This window comes from Pollachius pollachius (genome assembly GCF_949987615.1).
Source record: "Pollachius pollachius genome assembly, chromosome: 2".
Classification (NCBI taxonomy): domain Eukaryota; kingdom Metazoa; phylum Chordata; class Actinopteri; order Gadiformes; family Gadidae; genus Pollachius; species Pollachius pollachius.
The window spans coordinates 23,870,058-23,887,603 of record NC_136935.1 but is presented as its reverse complement, the minus strand read 5'-3'; the positions used below and the strand labels follow the sequence as shown (position 1 = coordinate 23,887,603).

The 17,546-nt window shown below is 42.6% G+C and overlaps 1 protein-coding gene across 5 annotated transcripts in view; it reads right to left on the bottom strand.

The window, feature by feature from the left end:
• Positions 1-17,546, bottom strand: part of LOC307092037 (lysosomal cholesterol signaling protein-like) — a 63,954-nt gene that overhangs the window by 32,854 nt on the left and 13,554 nt on the right. For all 5 annotated transcript variants that reach the window (XM_079758904.1, XM_079758907.1, XM_079758903.1 and 2 more), the window contains 7 exons: positions 8,161-8,245; positions 7,935-8,025; positions 6,373-6,580; positions 6,174-6,251; positions 5,684-5,838; positions 5,407-5,502; positions 5,260-5,324 (listed from right to left, as the gene is read on the bottom strand). In XM_079758904.1, coding sequence (XP_079615030.1) covers positions 5,260-5,324; positions 5,407-5,502; positions 5,684-5,838; positions 6,174-6,251; positions 6,373-6,580; positions 7,935-8,025; positions 8,161-8,245 — 778 coding nt within the window. The remainder of the gene's footprint in view (positions 1-5,259; positions 5,325-5,406; positions 5,503-5,683; positions 5,839-6,173; positions 6,252-6,372; positions 6,581-7,934; positions 8,026-8,160; positions 8,246-17,546) is intronic.

Below are 17,546 nucleotides of genomic sequence, written 5' to 3'. Positions count from 1 at the left end.
ATGCGTGTTATCGTTCATAATACTCAACAATTTCTGTACAATCCTTCTCTCCATCACCACCTCCAGGGACACTACAGCAGTCCCCAGCACATAGCCAGCCCTCCTAATCAGCTTGTTAAGCTTTTTAGAGTCACAAGCCCTGATGCCGCTGCCCCAACTGGCTGCAAAGAAAATGGCACTTGCCACAACAGACTGATAAAACATACATAACATTTTGCTACACATATTAAAAGCTAAGCTTCCTCAAGAAGTAGAGTCTGCTCTGACCCTTCTTGTAGACAGCCTCCGTTTGTTGCTTCCAGTCCAGTTTATTGTTCATGTGCACACCCAAGTATTTATAGCTCTATACCACCTGCACTTTATCCCCAAGGATAGAGATGGTGCTTAGCTCAGGCCTGGCCCTCCTGAAGTCCACCACCATTTCCTTAGTCTTTGTTACATTTAAAAAAAGGTGGTTTTCCCCACTCCATGCAACAAAGTTATCCATCAGCTGCCTGTATTCTGTCTCATCTCCACCACTGATACACTCCACTACCGCAGTATCGTCTGAGAACTTTTGTAAATGACAAGCCTCAGAGTTATACTGTAAGTCTGAGGTGTATAGTGAGAAGAGGAAAGGGGACAGCACAGTCCCCTGCGGCGGTCCTGTGCCACTGACTGCCTGCTCAGAAACAGACCTCCCCAGCCTCACAAGCTGGGGTCTGTCATTCAGGTAATCCATGATCCATGATATTGTGGTGGTCTCTACCTGTATCAGCTCCAGCTTCTCACGTAACAGTAGTGGCTGCTTTGTCTTTATGTTTCTGTTCCAGTATTGTTAGCTGGTGACGGTGGCAGAGAGGAAACTGGACAAACTGCTGGACATTATTGACAATGCCAGCCACCCCCTGCACACCGTCATCAGCCACCAGAGGAGCCTGTTCAGTGGAAGGCTGCTCCTTCCCATGGTTAGGACCAACAGACTAAATAACTTTAGTCTCCTTTGTCCCTCATGCCATCACACTCTACAACTCCTCACTCTGGGAGAGGAGGAGGAAATAGAGTATAAATAAAGTGGTGCACTGTCTAATAACACTAATCTAATCTACCCACATACATACCTGGACACTATTCTTCTTTTTTGTGTGCAATAACCTAATCCACAGCTTAATTTAACTGCTAATTTAATTTATTTAACTGCTAATTTCTGCAAATGTCATTTGTTTTATCTATATTTATCCTCTATACAGTATTATTTTCTTTTATTTTACTTGAATCCTGTTTTACTTCTATTCTTATCTCTACTTTCACTATTGGCTAAGAGTTTATTGTTTACTCTTATTGTTTCCTTTTTAGAGTTTGTTTCATCTTATATTGTATATATATTGTGTTGTGTTTCTGAAAGCTACTGCAAATTCAATTTCCTTGAGGGAGTCATCCCAAAAGCCAAGTCTAAGTCTAAGTATAAGTCTATCTCAATACTACAATCTTGTATTCTATGTCTGTCTGCTGTATTCACAAAAAAGTAATCTATTCGAGAGTAAACGGAATGAGGAGCAGAATAATGTGTGTAATCCTTCTCTAAAGGGTGGAGTTCCCTCCACACATCAAACATCCCCAGTTCAATTAGTGAGATATTGACAAGTTTTGATAATTCGGTCTTATTTCTTTTAGCATTGGTTGTATCAAGTTTAGGATTCAAGATCATATTAAAGTCCCCTGCACAAATCAGGGTCCCCTCATTGTCCAAGACTATAATTTCAAACACTGATTCCAGAAAAGTTTTATCACTACCGGGTGGCACATAGACATTAACCAAAGTAACTTTATTATTGCCAATTTTTCCCTTTACGATGACATATCTCCCCTCTTTGTCCCTTATTTCTTTAATGAATTCAAAATTCACATAATTAGAGATTAATATGGCAACTCCTCTTTTGGGGCAATTCTTAAACGTACTATAAAAGGCATTTTTATATCCAAACGACCCAAGCTTAGAATGCTCTTGCTGAGAGAGGTGAGTCTCTTGTAAATATATCACGTGGATGTTTTCCCTCTTCATTTTGGTCGCTATCCTCACATCACTACCATGCATCACTTAAAGACAAATAAGGACATCAGTGGCCCCACTAACCGTGCCTGAACAGTGGCAATATACAAACTAAACAAATAAAACACTTGAGCTTCCAAAAGAAGGAGGGTTTCCTCGTCTTCCAGGATTTCGGTCCTGTTGGGGGGTCGAAGGGAAAGCCCCCACTCGGAGGGGGCCCTAACTTAGTAATGACATAATGGCCTACGGAACAGTTTTTCATCATTCTAAATGAGTCCAACGGATTAAAAAAAAAACAGGGTAACACTCAGGTCCCGATATTCTTTTCTAATTACATAGGGTAAATATGCTGGTCAATATTCAGCCCTTTTTAGACGTAGTTTCAAACAGAACTCTTATCCTGGTGAATGGCGTCTAAAACCGGTTGCCTTTTTCCTTCAGGACTGTTTTAGAAGCGTATTATTTTCTCTTCTGAACAACCTCTGTCACATAATCTTGTTCGAATGACAGTAGTTTGTTCCTCAGTTGTATTTTCGTTTTCCACGCCTCCCTTAGAACTCGCTCTTTGGTGGTGAATTCCAGGAAATTCACGATGATGGGTCTCGGCTGAGCACCGGCTGCTGGCCTGGGTGCCAGTGACTGGTGCGCTCTTTGTATTTGGAGATTTAATTCATCCGGCAGGTGAAGTTCACGCCTGAGCATGTCTTGCAAAAACTCGATTTGCCCTCTTCTCCCTCAGGGACCCCGTAGATGCGGAGATTATTTCTCCTCGACCTTGACTCCAAATCAGTTAACTTTTCCTGCAGGGTTATCTGTTCTTTCAGAGAGGTAATGAGAGCGTTGTTTGCCTCCAGAGCCCAAGATTCTAGTTTCTCCAGCCGCGTCTCTGCCTCGTTTAGCCTTCCGCTTTGCAGCTGCTGTTCAGTACCAAGTTTAATGAATTCCTGGTTAACTCCTTTTTTGAAATCATCCAAGTCTCATTTCACGTCCCTCCTCAAATCTTCACCAAATGTGCGGAATGAGGCTTTCATTTCTGTCATTTCAAGTCTGTTCATTTCAAGTCTCTTATTTCCTTGCTAATGTTTGCCAGACCCGAGCGCATTTCGGCCTCACCGTCAGCTGGGTGCAGGTTAGTTTCATGGCCGCCATCTTCTTCCATCTCGAGGTCAGCTAGCGCGTTTTCAATTTCGTCTTGCGCCGCATTATTAGGCTGATTAACCGCCGTTTTCCTACCCTTCGAGCCTCTCCCCTTTGTCATTACAGAAGAGATGATTTCTAGCTTTTATATTCAAGTTTTCCGGGGTATTAACACCTGGCTATCGGGAGCTCTGATACCGTGCGACCTATCTCTCCATGACGTAACCGGAACCCGGCCCAGCCAGGCCTTCAAATCTGTATGTTTATAATTTGTCTGTATCCATACGTTCTTAGAACTTCTGTGGGGTATACTACGAACCTCGCTGAACATAAAGCTCGCTGGCTTTCTTAGGAAAACCTGGCTCAACAGAGACGCAACTTGCGATCTGAGCTAAATGGTACTATGAAGCTCACTTACGATTCGATTAGTCGAGACAGGTTTTCCGCTTTAGGTTCAATGCGCGTTCACGTGAAAGTGGCGTTTATCACTTCATTTTACTCACCTTTACAAACTGGATGGATCAAGCAGTCTATATAAATGCGTGTAAGTGAAAAAATTCAGCATATTGACTATAAAATAACTGCCAAATGCAGAATTGTTCGCCATTAATCCCTATAGTGATGAGGATTTCAAAATGCATAAGCAACGTCCAACCTGCCTTGATCTATAATTTAGGGTATTCACTTTAAATACACCCTATGTAAGAAATTTATCGCATATGTTTTCAATCGCTGAGAGGTAGCGTAGTGGATTGGTGTAAGTCCCGAACGCCAGCGACCGGGGTTCAAATCTCGCCGATCTATTATCATGCCTTTTACCTCCATAGATATGTAGTGCCAGCAAGGCCTTGACAATACGGGCTCAAGTTCTAAATAAGCACAAAAAAATAATTCCATAACCTTTAGTGAATAAGTATTCCATATGCAGGAGAATTGGGACTTTTTAAGCTTCACATAAATGCGCGTCACTCCGGAGACGACCCCGCACGTAGAAATTCAAGACTGACGCGGTACCTCCACTCTACCACTCTCACGGAGACACAATGCGCAACGTTAAGCATTTTCTGCATAAGGTCCAACAAGGACGATCAAATAGTGAATACCCTCTGATGAGAACCTGTATCTCTCATAACAAATATTCTCAGGCAATGCCAAGGAATCGGTCCAGAAAGAGCCTCTGTCGTAGAGATCCCTGTACGATACAGGCTCCGAGGTCCACGGCAACTGGTGACGCCATTGTCAAAGGAGGGGCTAGAAAGATGAGCACGCCCATCTAACCCGATAGACTTAGCTGAAAACCGGCTCCCGACCAGGTTTGGTTGAGAGCATAAGTCACCATGGAAATACAGCGATGCTAAAAGAGATCAACTTTCGTGTCCCAGCTCACCCAGGCTTTGAGCGCATCATACCTCGCTAACCCACTAATCGAGGTTCGTAGTACAAGCCACTGATCTCTAAAAAACTAATTTGTTAAATTTTTTTGTTGGACTGTTCTATATTACAGATCTGGTTCAGTACTGTGTATGTGGCTTTATTTAGTTGGAATCTTTGGAATATATGTTTATAGTTTAGCCTAACCAAGCCACTTAAGGGGCAAGCCAGCTCAGCTAGGGGCCGGTCTCAAGCCCCATGGGTTTATGGGGAGGGCTGGCATCAGGAAGTAAACTATAGTAATGAGAATAGCCTATGTGTACCTGAAAGTGAGGAAGAATGCTGATGATGAGCTGAATGTAGGCCTACAGTGTTGCACTTCACTCTTCTCACTGACATAGGCCGCAGACAGGCTCTGTGTGTGTGTGTGTGTGTGTGTGTGAGTGTGAGTGTAAGTGTGAGTGTGTGTGTGTGTGCGCGCCTTGACCCATTTCTTCACCAGGGCCTCTTGTAAAATTGTTCCGCCACTGCCTCCCCATGACGTGAAATGGCCTCTCAAAGCCTGGTGAACCCAGAGTAGAGGCTTTACCAATCAAGTGTCTAGATTACATGTCTTGTACTTTACACTACTACTGTAGAGTAGTGGGGTAACGTGGGGTATGTGGAAGGGAGGGTGGAGTAATGAGGTATGTGGGCTGGGTAACATGGGGTATGCTGCTTACCTCTTCCTGAAGGGTAGGAAGATAAGTTGTTTATCCAGGCCGAAGATCCCAAATGAGATGAAACCCTGAGAAGGCACACACACGTCTGGGTTTTTCTCTGGTCTATGGTAAATTCCACCTAATTAATCTGTGCATACTTGTACATACCTGTCCATAGTTGGCAACGGCACAAAAAAACTGAAGTTCAAGATAGAGCCTTCCAGGATCTTTGTTGAATAGCCACCAAAGACAACTGGAGAGATTCTAAAGACAGAGACAACAAGAATGAGAAATGGATAGTTAGACCCAGAAACGCAAAAGAGTAACAGCCAGAAAACAACAGAACATACTGATATACTGTTTAAAAGGGATCCTTAAATCAGAAAAAGTGGAGAGGTAGAGAGAAACAGAGTAAGGGACATCAGCACAGACAGTCCACTCCTACCGCCAACAGGCTGACGATGAGCAGCAGACACAGCAGAACATGTCTGACGGTCTGCCGGTCATCAGTGCTTTGAAGCCCCGGCGGAGGCAGGTTCATGGGCTGTTCTGAGGAGCTCGCGATGTGCTGGTGGCTTCCACACAGCGCCCCAGTGTGGTCTGGAAGAGGACAAAAAACAACCATATCATTTTCATCAAGATGAAGAGAATAAAGGGTAATTATGTGGTTAAAGAAAAAAAATCAAAAGTAGTATTGTAGAGGCGTGATATCAGATGCAATTTATGTGTTTGTGTGCGTCTGTTTGGGAGAGTGTGAATGTGAGTATGCCAGTGAGTATGTACGTTTACATGTACGTGTGTGCGTGCGTGCGTGCATGTGTGTTTGTGTTGGTGCATGTATTTATGTATGTGCGAGTTTGAGTGTAAATTTGGTGTGCGTTTGTGTTTATGTTTATGTATGCTTTTATGTCAGTTTATGTCAGTGAATGTGTTACCAGAATGATGTGTGTGTTCCATCTGCGTGCTGACGAGCATATCAGGTAGAGACTGGACAGGAGAACAAATATGGCCGTCTACCAAAAAAAAATAAAAAATTCAAACTTTAAAAAACAACATCTGCATGGAAATGTAAAAATAGACCAATAATATTAGCAGATTAACAGAAAAACTATGGCAAGAAGTCGGCTGTTTTACCTGAATCTAACAAATTTTCCACATACTCCTGGTGTTGGTCATTATCATCCAGACCACTAGGGGGCCTCAGGTGTTCAGTGATGCCTGTCACAGAAGCTCTGTCCAGGGACTGGTAGTTCCTCTCCTCTCTGCCGGCCTGGCTAAGGCCCATGAGGGATAAGGTCCCTAACGTCAAGCTCACAGCCAGCACCACAGCAGTGGCAATGATCTTAAATACAAGAGAAAAGCACAAACCAGTGAAGAAGACGAAGATAATCAGCTGGGAAGACCTTCTGCCTTACCTCCATAGTTACTGTGTCAACAGCAGGGTAGAATCTGATTTGTCAGGGCAGACGTTGGGTTGATCGACCAATCACTTATCATATCTTTTTTAAAAAAGAATGTCAAATTTCTGGTCTCTTTTTGCGTGGTTTAAACGTTAGAATATAATAATAAATTGGGTTATCAGGGTTTCCAACAGCTGTCTACAGCTAGGCGCAGCGCCTCCGTTAAATGACATCACAGTATGACGACCAATGTGCTCATCAGTTAATCTACTACAATATAGGCCATTATAATATACCTAAAATAATACATATATTAAATCAAACAGTTGCCGGTCTCAGTGGAGACAAAGAGATCTCGTCTCTCAGATAACGCAAAGTACTCTGTATAGGGCTGGGTATTGCCAGGTACCTGTTCAATTTGATTCTTTAGGTCTTGATTCCATTCGATATCGATTCGATATTGATCCAATTGCTTCAATATCGATTCAATCATACGTGTAGATGACAAAAATACCTAAAAATTATTTAGAATTAACCATTTCAAAATGAATTAACCATTTCATTGTGCTTTAACTAGCAAAAAGGGAATACACCATTGTATAGTATTATTCCTGAGCTAAACTTGCAGCATAAAAGTAATAATCATAACATGGACAAATGTAAAAGGGCATGTACATTTAGGCATACTCGCTTCTAGATTACGATGACTGAGTATGCTTCTTTTTTTTTTATGGAAATAATATTTCAAAAAAGATCTGAATCGAAATTGAATCGAGAACAAATAAATTGCAGTGCATTGATGAATCAATATTTTTACCCCGCTCTAATCCTTTATTCATAGTTGAACTTAGCGTTTTTTCCTATTAGGGGCCAAGCAGTGCCGTGGTATCATGTAACATGATACCACGGCACTGCTTATAACCCCCCCCCCCCCCCCCCCCCCCCCCCCATTCCTCCCAATGGCATGTTCACACACGCAAAATTTATGCCAGCAAGCCAATTTGACTACTGCTATATACAAGATTCACAATAATGTAATGAAATGTAATATATTGTGTTACAATATAATATTGTGTTAATTTCTAACTTCATAGTAGGAAAGATATTATCAGAAATATTCTGTTACAACATGTTCTTAGCAACATAGCAGAGAGAATAGCACAGCATTTTGAGAAATATGTCCTCTGTGGAGGAGGACAAAGAATACACCTGAACAGAAAATAATAAATAGCATACCATAAACTGAGTAATATAGGAAAGAATAAGAAAAGGGATAGCGCTGGGACAGCATCTAACCTGAGCTTGGCCGTAGTAGAAGGCTGAGTCAATGGTATCATCCATCCTCTCTCCCATCAACAAAAGAGCTCCTACTATCAAGAAGGGAACTCTGAGGAACATGCACACACACACATATACACACACACACACACACACACACACACACACACAGACACACACACACTCTGCTAATCTAGCTTATTATCAGCCTTCAGTGTATTGAAGAGTGTGTGTGGTGGCTTACCCCCAGCCCAGAGCCATGAAGACTGCTGGTCGAAGTCTAAGCAGGTCATCTCTGCTAGTAAGTGCCAGGCCGAGAGATATCAAACCTAGGCCAAAAATTATATATAAAACCTCACACCTCACTCTTATATAATAAAGCTGATACTGCTTCAATGGTAGCAGTAGTGGTAGCAGTAATTTTAGTGTCAGCAGTAGCAAAAACAGTTGTGGTAGCAGTAGCAGTAATTGTAGTGGTAACAGTAGCAGTAATTGTAGTGGTAAAAGTAGCAGTAGCAGTAATTGCAGTGGTAGCAGTAGCAGCAATTCTAGTTGTAGCCGTAGGGGTAGCAGTAATCGTAGCGGTAGCAGTAGCAATAACAGTAGTGTTAGCAGTAGCAATAACAGTAGTGGTAGCGGTAGCAATAACAGTGTTGGCAGGGTTGCCAACTCTCACGTATCTGGTGTGTCACTCACGCTTTCAGCATCAATTTCATGCTCTCACGCTCAAACCAAAATTCATTTTTCTCCCCTCTCAATCTGTTAATTTTCTGTTGACTAGACCAAAGCGTATTGCTTCTTAATGACAGGAGAGGGGTTTAAGGCCCACAGCTGTAACCAGCTATCTGCCTACAACATTCTCACTGCAGTATTCTCTGATCGTTGATTCGCTGAAAACCTTGCACCTGATATGTCAGTGGCATGTGAAAAGTTCATACGCAAGTTCAGAGCATAGGCTCGGAGCATGGTTCGGAGTCGGAGCCCACTGATGCGTGTTTGAATGTTTGGATGACAATCAAGGTAAGCAGATATAGTGCTGTCATCCAAACTTCAAGCGCTGTTCCGCACGCACGCACAGACCAAATACATTTTTAATCTTTAGTTGTTCTATTAGTAGAAGCCAATGTTCCGTCTGTGGGAAACTTGTGAGTTGTGGTTTTCTGGGGAGGTGGGATAACTATTATGTGTCCCTTTTGTTTTGAGATTTCTTATTGTTTTGATGTTTTCGGTTTACATGTTTGTCATTTAATCGCCTCTGTCTATACTTTTTATAGCGAAATCAATAAATTAATTGTAATAAATATATATATATACACATCTGGGTTTATACTATTTCAACGAGGACGGACATTTTTTAAAATTAAATAATTCTGAAATTGTACGGAGTCTGATGGTGTGTTCGAGATGCCTCGTACACCATCCGCACGAGTTGTTAATTTCCTGGCCTGTAGCACTTACAGCGTTCCCGTTTGTCTTTGTGGGTATAGCTACATGACGAGTTGGGGAAGAACAGTCATTGGCTAGTCATTGTTATTGTTAGCTACATTAGCCACTTTAGCAAACCAGCTCAAAAACAAACAACACAACTTCACATTGTATTGCACTCAGAGCAAGATCGTTCAATGCATAAATTGGATTAAAGCAGCATTGTAATCAAGTGTGTAAGAGCACTTAAAATCAACATTAAAATGGCACAACTACAAAGATAATGCATCTCATTATGGGCGCAGCCATCTTTGTTTGTCGAGTCGTACCGTCAACCTCCCTGAACTTGGTGGATTCTCAGATTCCCGAGATATTACGAGCAAAAAGGGGGGTGCCAAAGTTAAATGCCGAAAGAACTTTCGGCACTGTTCGGCACTGTTTTCAGAACTGTTTTTCCCACTTTGCAACTTGTGAGGGTGGTGTACGAGGCATCTCGAACACACCATCAATCCAGCCAAAGTCCCAAAAAACATGGGGTTGGTATGGTAGCAGTAGTGGTAGTGGTAGCAGTAGCAATAATAGTGTTGGTACGGTAGCAGTAGTGGTAGCAATAACCATGTTGGTAAGGTAGCAGTAGCGGTAGTGGTAGCAACAAGTGTTGGTAGCAGTCAGTGGCGGACTCGGGGGGGGGCAGGGGGGGCGACTGCCCCCCCTCGTGTCTCCTTGATTGAAAAAGCGCGCTAAAGTGCCCTCAAGAGTGGCGAATTATGAGAGAAAATCCGATCTAGAACAAGAAAATCCGATAAAGTGCTCAATGAGTGCCCTTCTAATGCCCTTATAGTGCCTACATGGTTGAAAAATTGCCCTCTAGAGTGGTGAATACGAGAGAAAGTGCCTTATTGGCTGTCCTTTACATAGGAAAAAAATATTGGGTGCCCTCTATGGTGCCCCTTCAAACAATAAATTATGATGATGTGCCCTCTAGAGCAAGAAAATCCGATCTAGAACAAGAAAATCCGATAAGGTGCTCAATGAGTGCCCTTCTAATGCCCTTATAGTGCCTACATCATGGTTGAAAAAATGCCCTCTAGAGTGGTGAATACGAGAGAAAGTGCCTCATTGGCTGCCCTTTACATAGGCCAAAAAGTATTGGGTGCCCTCTATGGTGCCCCTTCTTATGATGATGTGCCCTCTAGAGCAAGAAAATCCGATCTAGAACAAGAAAATCCGATAACATGCTCAATGAGTGCCCTTTTAATGCCCTTATAGTGCCTACATGGTTGTAAAAGTGCCCTCTAGAGTGGTGAATACGAGAGAAAGTGCCTTATTGGCTACCCTTTTCATAGGGCAAAAAGTATTGGGAGCCCTCTATGGTTAATTATGATTATGTGCCCTCTAGAGCAGTGGTTCCCAAACTTTTTGTGCCCAAGGCACACCAAAGGACAAATAAAAATTTCAAGGCACACCTATTGTGCAAAATAGCCTTATAACACGTGTTATCACTAATATCTGTTTATCTGTTAAGTTTATAATTATTTACTAATGCCAAATAAGATGTCACAAAGACAACTATTCTACTCATGAAATATTTATTAACAAAATACTTCACAAAAATATTTAAACTTTATCAAATTGGGCTTAATCAAACACACCCATTTCACCAGACAGGTGAGGCAAAGGAAACAGAAATTCAGCAGAGAACTGTCCATGAGAAAGCTGCATGGTCCTGAATCTGACCCACAAATTATAACTAACATTTAGAATCAGGCTTTTTTTGTAAATATTCTGCCTACTAACAAATCAGTGGGACACATGTGCCTGTCGGGGCGCACAGATTTTTTTAATCCTTGGTGGCACGGAGGAGATGGCCACTCGCAAGTCCTGCTCAACAGAGAGCTGTGACCTGGTCTTGTTCTTCATGTAAACAAGAGTGGAGAACGCCAACTCACATAGGTAGGTGGTGGGGAAATGAAGAAGTTGGTCGATAGCGTGGTGGGAGATGGTTGGATATTCTGATGCACAAACCAACCAAAACTGATCGAGTGTGAGCTCACTAAATTTCAGTTTCAGCGTGCGGTCCGCACGGAGCTCTGCGCTCTCCTCTCTCTCCTTCATAGTGAGCTTCTCGCTTGACTCGGACTCCTGGTTGAATGGGTCTCGGATCCAGTCATTGTCCTCGATGTCCGCCACACGTGGAAAATAGCGCTCAAACCTCTCTTTTAAGGTCTGAAGGTGTTCGGCATATATAGTGCGCTCACTGGCTGCCTGTGGCGCAGCTGATGCCAGCGGGAACATGTTCATGGAGCCCTGTTCCAAAGCCTCGCGCCACAGGGTCAGTTTGCCCATAAAGCCCCGAATCTTGTCTGTGGATGATAAAATGTTTTCATTCCTGCCCTGAAGCTTGGCGTTTAACTCGTTGAGATGCACAAATATGTCTGCAAGGTAAGCCAGCCTGGCGCACCAGCTCTCATCCGCGAGCCTGTCCTTATGTGGGACAGCGTGTTCACGTGAAAATTCCAAAAGCTCTTCCCGAAGCTCGTAAAAACGGGATAAGACTTTCCCCCGAGACAACCATCGTACCTCTGTGTGGAGGATCAGGCTTTGGTGGTCGGCTCCCATCTCAGCGCACAGCTGGGAGAAAAGGCGAGATTTCAGGGGCCTTGATTTGATGTAATTCACCATCTGCACAGCCTGATTCAGCACCTCAGTCAACTCCGGGGGCATGGTTTTGGCAACTAATGCCTCTCGGTGCAAAATGCAGTGGTTGGTCACTATCTGTGGATTTTGTGCTTTTACCTTTAAAATAAAGCCTCTCACTCTCCCCGTCATGCATGCCGCACCATCCGTGCACAGACTGACAGACATACTCCAGCACAGATTGTTTTCTTTTAAGTAGTTATCAGTTATCTTGAATATTTCTTCTCCCGTTGTATGGCTTGCCATTTCTTTACAGAAGAAAAAAGTCTCTTTAATAGAGTCACCGTCAACATACCTGACGTTTGCCAGGAGCTGGGCAGCCCCACTTTATGTCGGTCGATTCATCTATTTGAAGAGAAAATCTGCCGCTCGCCTGCAGTTTCTCTGTTAAATGTTGTTCAATGTCTTCTGACATGTCATCTATTCTTCTTTTGATTGTGTTATCAGATGCCGGCACCTTGGATAGCTCATTTGCGGCATCTGGACCCAGCATGACACCTGCAATTATTTTGGAAGCAGGGAGGATGAGTGTCTCCGCTATTGTGTGAGGCTTCTTTTGCTTTGCAATAAGCTCCGCTAGCATGTTAGCACGCTAGCCTCCATTGCCTTTTCAGACACTTTCACACAATCCAACAAACGGTCTTGCTGCCTCTGGTTCAGATCCCGCGCTCTTTTGAAATAGGCCAGGATTCTCTCAGCGTGGAAGGGATGTTTGGTTTCCAAGTGCCTCTTCAGCTTGCTTGGAACCATATTAGCATTAGCTAACTTCTCCCGACTGAGGACGCACTCCGGCTGAGGAATGTTGACATCCCCGGTCCAACTGAACCCATAAGACAGGTAACTTTCATGATACTGTCGGCTGACAGTTTTTTTCCTCTTTTCTTTCGGTGGGTTGTCGGACTCGGCAGTCTCTGCACTTGTGGTTGGTGGTTTGCTCCGCACGAGAAAGCGCTCCATTTTCCCTCTTGTTTATGTTTTAATGTTGTGTTGACCTACTGCCTTTGATGTGTCACAGTCTAAATTAAATTCCCACTTGCGCAACTGCCCGAACAGCGAAATGTGGGATCCTCTTTGAGGATTTTTTAAATAGTTTTTAGATAAAGAGTTTGCCTCTGTATTATGGAATGAGTGCATTCAAAGTAGTATATAGTAAATTAAAATAATTATTTTTGTCTAGTTGTATACTATATTGCAGTAGGCTATGGTTGTCACAAAATCCCACGGCACACTTGGACTTGCCTCACGGCACACCAGTGTGCCGCGGCACACAGTTTGGGAACCACTGCTCTAGAGCAAGAATATGGCAAACCGAAAAAACATGTTGTGGTAAGATAATGAGGTGCAGACGTTCCACTCTTTGGTAGCTGACGAAAGGGGAATGAGAAAGAGGCGTTGCTTTCATGTGGCGTGCGTCGCTATGACGAACTGTAACATCGAGTGGTCCTGAAATCTGCATTGGATAACGAAGCAAAAACAATATTAAGTGGGCGCCCTTAGCTCAGTTGGTAGGGCATCCCCCCCATGGGCCTCGGCCAGCAGCGGACCTGAGTTCGATTCCAGCCCGCGGTCGTTCTCTGCATGTCACTCCGCTCTCTGCCCCATTTCAACTCTGTCTCTACACTATCAATAAAGCATAGAAATGCCAAAAAAATTCTTTAAAATAAATAAATAATAATAATATTAAGAGTATGCCCGTACCACGGCCCGTAGTGGAAAAGCACAATTAGATGCCAAGTTTGAAACACAATAAAGTAATCTCATATGCACTGTCCCTGTTTTTCCAATGCACCCTTTTGGCTAGATTATGTTACGTTAGTAAACGATAAAAAATAATAAAGCACAATAAAATACTAATTTCCATTGTTAAAAAATATCTATTCCCTTCATTTACCTTTTCAGTTTTAGCCACACCCCATTTAGAATGTTCAGGTCACAGAGGGGGCTTAATAGCTAAGCTGAATACAGACAGAGTTGCTACTCTCTGGCATCTTACAGTGTGTGAGGCAGGTGATACAGCAAGTTTTCTTTAAAGTTGTAAAGATTGATCTACACCAATGATTCATCACTAAATACTAATGTACACTGCAAGTGCTTTTATAGGATAGCTGTATACATTGCCTGGATTCCTAGCAAAGGAACTAGCTAACTTAAGAGTGGGGTTAGCATTGGGCTACCCCTATTATTACAGAATGCCAAGGAGAAAGCTGAAAGACATAAAGAAGGAGTTGAAAAATGCTGTAAGAGGTAGCTCTTCTTTGAAAGGATGGATCCAGTCTGGATCCATCCTTTCAAAGCAGCTCTGGATCATCCAGAGCTGCAACAGCCAGGGAGGAGATAAGGAGAAAGGTATGCCAAGTCATCTCATTGCTAGCTATAGTGCATTCCGGTTTTGTATGGACTCAATTCAACACTAGAACCGCCCCGTGGCAGTTTTTAATTTGCCCATAACTATACTTTTTGAAAATATTAAGCCCCCCCACTCTTTGACTTTTCCTAAAATTGTGTTGTGATGCTCTCCCTACGGTTAAATAAAGTCAGAATTAATCTGGATTAAAAAAAACAGGCATTTATACTAAATTGAATAATTTTGGAATTTATATTTCTCAGATTAGCAAAGGATCAATTACACACTACATATTAGAATGTCACTACCAATTCAGCAACAATTCATTTATATGCAAATCAGAGACCTTTTAAAACATGAATGTAATAAATGTTTCAATTGAGTCTGAAGTGAAGGGGTCTCACAACTTTAAGAAGACAATGCATGTAAAGGCTTGTCACACAGAGCCATATGTTGGATTATAACTGAGTCTGTTGCATATTTAAGTTTATCTGAAACAATGTCAAGAACGCTAATTTTGCAAAAAAAACATTTGACTTAAACATTTAAATTTACTAACCATTGAGTTTTTGCATGACACTGAGGGGGGTCAATTCCAATCAAGGCAAGAGGGCTAGTGGTAGTGCAGGCTGACTCTTTTGTTATACAATTATAATATACAGTACATATAGTTCAATTATATTCAATTATTATAATACAAATATTGTTATTTGCTCCACCTTAGATAAAGAAAGCACCGACAATGAAGACAGAGATATCAGAGAGGCAGGAGATGCAAGGCAGATAGATGATAATGAAGATGAAGATATAAGAGAGAGACATGATGAAGATGATGATTATGATGATGATGAAGATATTAAGGACAGAGAGGATGCAGGTGACGCTAGGGAGAGAAATGAAGAAGATGATGGTGATGGTGACAGCACAGACAGTAAAAACAGAGATATCAGAGAGCCAGGAGATGCAAGGCAGATAGAGGATCACGAAGATGAAGATATTAGAGAGGGAAATGATGAAGATGATACCAGGGAGAGAGATGATGACGACGAAAATGATGACGAAGTTAAGCCAAGCAAGGATGAAAATTATGACAGGGAGGGACATGATTCAATGGACACAGCATCAAATAACATGAATACTGCTCTTCTGTCGCCCTTACAATTTCCCACTGATCCAGCTCATGTTCAAAAGCACAGCATAGACCCCCACTCTGGGAGATTTGTTGAGTTCTGTTGCTCTATTGGACCTTGTCAACCAGCTGTAAATTACCCAAAGACAGATGGCCGTTCATTCCAAAGGGAGTGGTATCAAGATAATCCCTGGCTAGAATATTCTGTGGAAAATGATTCTATGTTTTGTTTTAGTTGCCGCCTTTTCTTGAAAGAGGAAAAGTATGAGAATAAAACAAACTGTAGGAGAACTGTAGGAGTTAACAATTGGAAAAAAGGAACAGAAAAAATAAAGGAACATAAAGAAACAGAAGTACCTATGGTAAGCATGGTAAGGTGGAGCAACTTCAGACAAAGACCACTGGAAGAAGCTTTCAGGAGGGCAGACATAGAAGAAAAAGCCAAAAAAGAACAGGAGTGACAACGAAACAGGGAATTAATGACAAGGCTGGTAGACATCACACTGTATCTTGCACGGCAAGATGGGGCTTTCAGGGGTCATGATGAAAGTAGAACATCTTTGAACAAAGGAAATTTCCTTGAACTTGTTCAGCTACTTGCAAAATATGATTCCACCCTCAAAAGGCACCTTGATGACATAAACCATATCCAGTCTCAACAGAAAAAACCACAGATGTCGCTGTTGTCCTATAAGACACAGAATGACATTATCAAGGCCCTTGCCACCTATGTCAGAAGAGTAATTCTCAAAGAAATAGATGAGTCAAAGTTATTCTCCATTCTCTTGGATGAGACCACTGATGTTTCCCATGTCGAACAAGTGTCCTTCGTTGTTCGCTTTGTCCATCAGAACGAAATCAAGGAGATTCTTACAAGTTTGCGATGTGACAGGAACAACAGGAAAGGAATTGGAGAATGTTGTAATGACACTCCTTGAAGAGAATGGACTGAAATTGGAAGATGTCAGGGGCCAAGGCTATGATGGAGCTGCAAATATGAGTGGAAGCTACAAGGGTCTGCAGTCGCGAATTCAGAGCCATAATGACAAAGCTTTATACGTGCACTGCCATGCCCACTGTCTGAACTTGGTCTTGGTTGAGAGTGCCAAATCAAACCAGCATTTTGTTAGGTTTTTCAACTTAGTGGAAAGTCTATACACATTTTGTGCCGGATCTACAAAACGCCATGCTACGCTTGTTAAAATGCAACAGTCCATGTACCCTGACCAAAGGGTCTGTGAATTGAAGAGGCTGTCTGACACAAGGTGGGCATGCAGAGAAGACGCTCTGAGGTCCCTGAAGAAGGTTCTTTCTGCCGTCATTAAGCTGCTTCAGAACATGGCTGACAGTGATCCACCAGACGCTGCAGCAGGTGATGCCAGGATGCTCCTCCGTAGCATAGATTTTGAGTTCATTCTATGCATGGAGATTACCACACCCATTTTCAATGAGACTGCCATCGCATCTGCTTCACTGCAGAAGAAAGACCTTGACTTGACAACATCATACACCATTGTGGAGGGAGTTATACAGAGAGTAAAAGCAATGAGGAAGGATGAGGAGTTCAAGGTCCTTTTTTCAAAAGCAAAAGGGAACTCAGAGGCAGCAGGAATTGAGGTTCCAGATGAAATTCCTGGACAAGCCAGAGGCAGAAAGGTACCCCAAAAGTACAAATACAGCACCAAATCTGCTACGGAGGACTACCAAGCCCAAGACCTGGAGGAGCACTACCGAGGAAAGGTTTTCTTTACCTTCCTTGATACACTCTCCCAGGAGCTACACCAGAGGTTCAAGGGGAAGGATGAGACACCAACTGGGTTAATTCTTTCAGGCCTTCACTGCCTTACCATCCCAAGTCACTGGAAAGGCATGACAAATGACAGAGTTGCTCGATCTGTCAAAGATGTATGCAGATTTTATGATGCAGAGAAAGAAAATGTTGTCACCGAGCTCAAGGTGTTCCACTCATCATATGCTCTTCCCCCCAGCAACGTGAAAGCTGTGTTAAAGTGCCTGAAAGACAATGATGTGCAAT